The sequence below is a fragment of the Solanum pennellii genome, chromosome 6, assembly GCF_001406875.1.
Source record: "Solanum pennellii chromosome 6, SPENNV200".
Taxonomy (NCBI): domain Eukaryota; kingdom Viridiplantae; phylum Streptophyta; class Magnoliopsida; order Solanales; family Solanaceae; genus Solanum; species Solanum pennellii.
This window is the reverse complement of record NC_028642.1, coordinates 22331571-22338786: the sequence shown is the minus strand read 5'-3', so window position 1 is coordinate 22338786 and position 7216 is coordinate 22331571. Positions and strand designations below refer to the sequence as shown.

The 7216-nt window shown below is 36.1% G+C and overlaps 1 protein-coding gene across 1 annotated transcript in view; it reads left to right on the top strand.

Moving 5' to 3' along the window:
• The first annotated feature begins 3495 nt into the window (after positions 1 to 3495).
• The window catches only part of LOC107022184, a 27469-nt gene continuing 23748 nt past the window's right edge, over positions 3496 to 7216 (top strand). Inside the window, exons 1-2 of the mRNA XM_027917920.1 lie at positions 3496 to 3599; positions 3704 to 4073. Of these exons, the coding sequence (XP_027773721.1) occupies positions 3496 to 3599; positions 3704 to 4073 (474 nt within the window). The remainder of the gene's footprint in view (positions 3600 to 3703; positions 4074 to 7216) is intronic.

The window sequence follows — 7216 nt, the reverse complement described above, 5'->3', positions numbered from 1 at the left end:
AATGCGTCCTACAATCTATTGTTGGGGAGGCCAAGGGTGCATAGGGCTGGGGCAGTCCCCTCCATTTTGAATCAAATTATTAAGTTTGAATACGACCGACAAGAAGTGATTGTTCATGGTGAGGGGGATTTTTCAATCTACAAAGACTCTTCCTTAACTTTTATCAAGGCGAATAATGAGAATGAGGCACTGGTTTATCAAGCTTTTGAGGTAGTGGCTGTTGAGCATGTCCTCGAGGGGAGTGTCATTTCAAAACCAAAGATTCCCACCGCGTCTGTAATGGTGGTGAATGAATTGCTGAAACATGGGTTTGAGCTGGGTAAAGGCTTGGGAATCTTCTTGCAAGGGAGAGCTTATCAAGTGAAGTGAGTCTATGAAAGAGCATTGGTACTTTTGGCTTAGGCTACCAAACTAGTGTCGAGGACAAAATGAAGGCAGAGAAACATAAGAGAGATATATGGTCACATACCAAGCCTCTACAACCAATCTAATAATCTTTCATCAAAGCCCGCGCAACAGAATCTTATCAATCATCTTTTCCAGAGCCAGTGATGAAAGTAAGCGAAGAAATGATCAACTTTTTTTAAGATTTATTTGTCGAGGTTGATATTGTGGAACTCAAAGAAGGCACTAGCGACAGAGATGTACAGTTCATTGGTCCTGATGTCAAGCTAAACAATTGGGAGGCCACTCCTCTCCCCGTTAAAGACGAGTCTTGGTAGTCTGTCTTGTTTTTTCTTTTGTCGTCTGATTCATTCAAGGATTGTAATTAGGATTTTAGCTTGTCGTTTTATTTTAAACTCTCTATTTCCCTTTTCAATAGGAAGTAATCTCATCTTTATTTCAGTCTAATATATTTGTTCATTTTCTTTTATACAGTTCTTTCTATGCCGATTCTAGTGATATGACATGCACGCATAATTTTTCGCCAGATCTTTATATCCAATCTAATCTTCGACCTTATATTAGAATAATAAGTGAAGAAATCGAATATGATGAAGATGGAGTATTTGAAGAAGTAAGAAGGGATTTCAATCATTTTGAAAATAAGTCAAATCCAAACATGAGTGAAACTGGGACGATAAATTTGGGGGATAATGAAATTAATAAGGAGACTAAGACAAGTGTACATGTTCGACATCAAAAGGACGATATAATCCAGGACCTGTTTTATTACAAAGATGTTTTTGCGTCATCTTATGATGGCCTGCCTGGATTAAGCACTGACATGGTTGTTCACAAGTTTCCAATTGATCCTAATTTTTCTCCGTATAGCAGAAGTTGAGAAAACTTAAATCCGACATGAGTGTATTAATTAAAGAGGAGATCACAAAACAACTTGAGGCCAAAGTCATTCAAGTCTCTCAATATCCTTCTTGGTTGGCCAATATCGTACCCATCCCTAAGAAAGACGGCAAAGTTTAAATATGTGTTGATTATCGTGATTTGAACAAATCAAGTCCAAAAGATGATTTTCCTTTGCCTAACATCCATTTTTTATTGGATAATTGTGATGAAAATGAGGTTGAATATTTTGTGTATTGTGATGGGGGTTACCATCAGATTATTATGGATGACGAAGATGTAGAAAAAACATCTTTTATCACTCCATGTGGTACATATTGTTATTGGGTTATGCCTTTTGGATTAAAAAATGCAAGGGCAACTTATATGAGATCAAGGACAACCATGTTTCACGATATGATGCATAGAGAAATTGAAGTTTATGTGGATAATGTTATCATTAAATCTAAAAAACAGTCAAATCATGTGAAAGACTTATAGAGATTCTTCGAAAGGCTCTGCAGGTATAATCTCATGCTTAATCCTGCAAAATGTGTATTTGGAGTACCATTGGGAAATATTTTGGGGTTTATAGTCAGTCGAAGAGGTATCGAGTTGGAACCTTGAAAAAGAAAAGCCATTCAAGATTTGCCACCTTCAAAGAATAAAACTGAGGTTATGAGCTTCTAGGAAGGTTAAATACATCAGCAGATTCATTGCTCAACTCACAACAACTTGTGAGCCTATCTTTAAGTTGTTGAAAAAGAATGCCACAGTCGAGTGGACCATAGAATGTCGAGAAGCTTTTGGAAGAATTAAGAATTACCTATTGAATCCCCTTGTGTTGGTTCCTCCCGAGCCGGGAAGACCTTTGATATTGTATATGTCAGTACTTGATAACTATTTTGGTTGTGTACTGGGTCAGCATGATGACAATGGGAAGAAAGAGCGGGCCATTTATCACCTCAGCAAGAAGATTACCGTTTACGAGGCGAAGTACATCCTTCTTGAAAGAACGTGTTGTGCCTTAACTTGGGTAGCACAAAAGTTGAAACATTATATTTCATCTTACACTACTTATCTCATCTCTTGTATGGATCCGTTGAAATATATTTTTCAAAAGCCCATGCTCACAGGCAGGCTTGCAAAATGGCAAATATTGCTCACAGAGTGTGACATTATCTATGTAATGCGGATCGCAATGAAATCTCAAGCATTGGCAGATTATTTGGCAGAGAAACCCTATTGATGAATAATATGAACGACTAAAAACCTATTCTCCAGACGAAGAGATATCTTATATCAATGAAGTTATTCACGATAACAATCAAGGTTGGAAGTTATTCTTTAATGGTGCCTCTAACAAGAAAGGAGCTGGAATAGGAGTTGTTCTTATGTCTGAATCAATGGAATATTACCCTATATCAACCCAACTTAGATTCTATTGTACTAATAATATGTCTAAGTATGAAGCGTGCATTTTGGGTTTGAGGTTAGCTGTTGACATGGGCATCCAAGAACTGTTAGTGTTAGGAGACTCAGACTTACTAGTTCATCAAATTCAAGGAGAATGGGAAACTCGAGACCCAAAGCTCATACCACATCAACATTGTTTACAAGGTCTTTATCAATGATTCTTGTCGATTAAGTTTAGACACATTCCCAGAGTTCACAATGAGATTGCAGATACATTGGCCACTCTATCTTTGATGCTCCAATACCCTGATGACGCTTATATCGACCCTTTATACATACAAATTCATTATCAACATGCTTATTGCAACATGATTGAGGAGGAATTCGATGGTAAGCCTTGGTTTCATGATATCTAAACATATCTTCAGTTTGGAGAATGTCCGTCGAATGTAACTAGTAATCAAAAAAGGACTATTCAATGACTAGCAAGGGGTTTTTTCTTAAGAGGAGTCATACTGTACAAGAAGACACCCGATTTAGGTCTTCTAAGGTGTGTAAATGCTCAAGAGTCTTCAACAATCATGATTGAATTACACTTAGGAGTTTGTGGACCTCATATGAATGGATATGTTCTAGCCAAGAAGATATTTCGAGAAGGATATTATTGGCTCACCGTGGAGCGGGATACGATTTGTTCGTAAATGTCATGAATGTCAAATACATTGTGATTTGATACATTCTCCTCATTCTGAGTTGCATACAATGTATGCTCCATGGACTTTCGTGGCATAAGGAATGGATGTGATTGGACCGATAGAACCAAAAGCATCGAGTGGTCATAGGTTCATTTTGGTGGCCATTGATTATTTTACAAAGTGGGTGGAAGCAGTAACTTTCATGTCAGTGACCAAGAAGGTCGTGGTGGATTTCATTATTTCAACATCATCTGTCGGTTTGGTATTCCAAAGGTGATTATAACTGATAACACTGCAAATCTCAACAGCTACTTAATGCAAGAGGTATGCTACCAATTTAAGATTGAGCATCGAAATTCAACTCCGTATCGCCCAAAGGCAAAGGGGGATGTAGAAGCTGCTAACAAAAATATAAAAAAGATACTTTATAAGATGGTGCAAAGTTCTCTACAATGGCATGAAAATTTTCCTTTTGCTTTGTTGGGTTATCGCACTACAGTCCGTACTTCAGTGGGCGCTACCCCATATTCACTGGTTTACGGGACTAAGGCAGTTATACCTGCAGAGATTGAGATACCATCTTTACGAATTGTTTTAGAGGCTGAAATTGATGATGATGAGTGGATCAAAACTCGGTTAGAGCAATTAAGTTTGATTGATGATAAGCATCTGACATCAGTATGTCATGGACAATTATATCAAAAAAGAATGACACGAGCATACAACAAAAGGGTGCGTCCCAAACATTTCGAGGAGGATCAATTAGTGTTGAGACGCATTCTGCACATCATGCCAAAACAAAAGGAAAATTTTCTCCAAATTTGAAAGGACCATTCGTTGTTAAAAGGGTATTACGCAATGGTGCTCTTTACTTAGTAGATAGAAGACAAAGTGATAGAAACGATCGTCAATTCTGATACTGTGAAAAGATATTATATATGATTGATTTGTGACATTAGAAACCCTTATGTTTAGGCTCGAAATTTCAAAGATTGATTCAATGGTAACTCTTGGTTATGCTGTTTCCTTGACTGTTTTTTTAAAAACAAATTGCCTGAACTACGTTCGACCTGATTCTTGTTTTGGCAAGATACGTAGGCAGCCCTAGTATTGGGTTCGGTTCAACCAAATACAAATCCAAAAATTCATATTGTAGTAGACTGGGGCAAAAGTCGTTTGTATATTCATTAGGTCTTTTATCTCAAAGCTCAAAATCAACCTCATAACCTAAATTCAATCAAAGAAATGTCTTTACATCAACCCTTGACATGTTGAGAGTAAGTTTGTTAAGGGTAGGTAAAGATCCTGAATGGGCATAGTAAGGTGGAGGTGAATTGAGAGAAATAAAAATGGGAGGGTCTTATTGTGAAAACCCTAAGGGGCACCGTAAGGCGAAGATGAGTTGAGTATGACAGAATCTTATTAGTGAGAATCCTGAATGGGCACCATAAGACAAATGTGAGTAGAAAGAAATAAAAACGAGAGAGTTTTATTGGTGAAAACCCTAAGTGGGCACCGTAAGGCGAAAAATGAGTTGAATATGAGAGAGTCTTAAATATAAATTTTGACATGCACCATAAGGCGGACGTGAGATGGAGTAGTTAACATGATAGAGTTTTAGTGGCAAAGACCTTCATAAATATCATAAAGTTAATAAGGGTTTAAAATTATTTATTATTCATTTATTGTCAGGATTCCCCATCAAGATTGAATAATAAATAATGGTTGATGAATAGATTGGATAGAAAAGTCGGAAAATCAATTCAAATTGCATGACATGATCAGTAGACTCGATTCTCACACTCAGATAAGTTTTTCTTTCTTCTTCTTACTAAACGAGAGTCTTCATCGGATCTTTTCTTTTATTCTGGTATAGTTCGTAGTTTTCTTATACTTTTCATCACTTTGTTTCATATGTATTTGAGTCGATTCTGTGTCAAGAAACCAAGAAGGAATTTCAAGATTCGTTACCAAGTCTCTAAATGGTACTAGGCGAAGCATCAGGCTAATGAGTTATAATCTATGTTCAAGTGTTGAATTCGAAAATTCTCTAATTCTATGAAGGCTAAACAATGAGTGTTGTGAAATAAAGGCATTGGATTTAGGTCCCAAAATAAGACAATTTGGATGTGAGTACAATAAATCAATAAGAAGTATTGACCGTTGGAAACAACGAAAGCGTCACAAGTGTTGAGCCACCCTTGTCGAAAGATGGAACCAAAAACCAACCACCACCTTTTCAAACTCACGATTTTTTTTGTTGAAGCAGGGACACAAGTTGTTTCAAGATTGAAGATTCGAGGAACCTAGATGTTCAACCTAGTCTACATCGAGCGAAATGAAAACCCTACAATAATGATTTGTGGAATATTATATGAAAATTGGCCAATATATATCAAAATAGCAATTACCTGAAAGTTGGAATATTTATTTTTATTATTATTATTATTATTATTATTATTATTATTATTATTATTATTATTATTATTATTATTATTATTATTATTTTCTTTTTCTTTAAGGAACTGCAAAATAATGGGATTAACAGGACCCTCCTGGATAATGAGATTTGCAGGACCCTCTTGGATAATGGGATTGGCAAGACCCTCATGGATAATGGGATTAGCAGGACCCTCCTAAATAATGGAACTAGCAGGACCCTCGTGGATAATGGGATTACCAGGACCCTCCTAGATAATGGGATTAGCAGGACCCTCCTGGATAATAGGACTAGCAGGACCCTCTTGGATAATGGGAGTAGCAGGATCCTCCTGGATAATGGGATTAGCAGGACCCTCTTGGATAATGGGAGTAGCAGGATCCTCCTGGATAATGGCATTAGCAGGACCCTCCTGGATAATGGGACTAGCAGGACCCTCCTGGATAATGGGATTAGATTACTTTCTCATAAGATAAACGCTTCCTAGTCTAAATTTTTAGTTTTATTTTATCCTAAAATAAACACTTCCTAGTTGGAGTTTATGTTTTATATTTATATTTGCTAATAACTCACAAAAAAAATTTCCAGTGAAAACTGGGGCAAAAATTATGTTTATTTTTTGTTTGTGATGGTTTTCAGGTTACCTCAAGCGAGACATGGATTTGAAATTCAAGAAAAAAGTTTCAATTTTTATTAGAATGATCAATTCCATGATGTTTAAAATTAGCTTCTTCAATGCATGTAGCAGTCTGACTTCCTCGCATCTTTTACTAGTCAACTTTTGATCAAGAAAACACGCTGCCATTCAAGAACATTTTTCAAATTTTTATTTTGAAGAATGTCAAAAGTTCCGTCGAAGTGCCAAGTTCAGCCTTCATTCCAATTCTAGGTTAAGATATTCACTCAAAAATCAAGGTGATATCATAAAGTCAAAATTCAAAGAAAACCTGCATGGATAGAAGCTTGTACATTTGTTTTTCTTTTGACTAATATCTTTCAATTTTTATTTAAGGATAAGAGCCGCGATCTAGAGCCTCGATGGAACCTCACTCAACTTTTAACTCATCACTTCATATCCTTGAACTACATATGACCTGATTCCCTCATCACCCGGGATATGTAGGATGTCCAAAACAAAGACTCAGTAGCACAAATTTTGGTCTTTCAAATAAGAGTTCAGTCAAAACTTGTTACTTTGTCTTCTTCTTTGTCTGAAAACTCTTCATGTTTCCAGTCAAAGAGGGGCAAACTGTAGATACGTAAATTTTGACAGAATTTAAGTTTAACACCAATTTTTTAGAGCATAAATATTTTTATAAATATAAATAAAATATTTTTTGACTTTTATATTATTTAATTAAGATTATTTAAAATATTTATA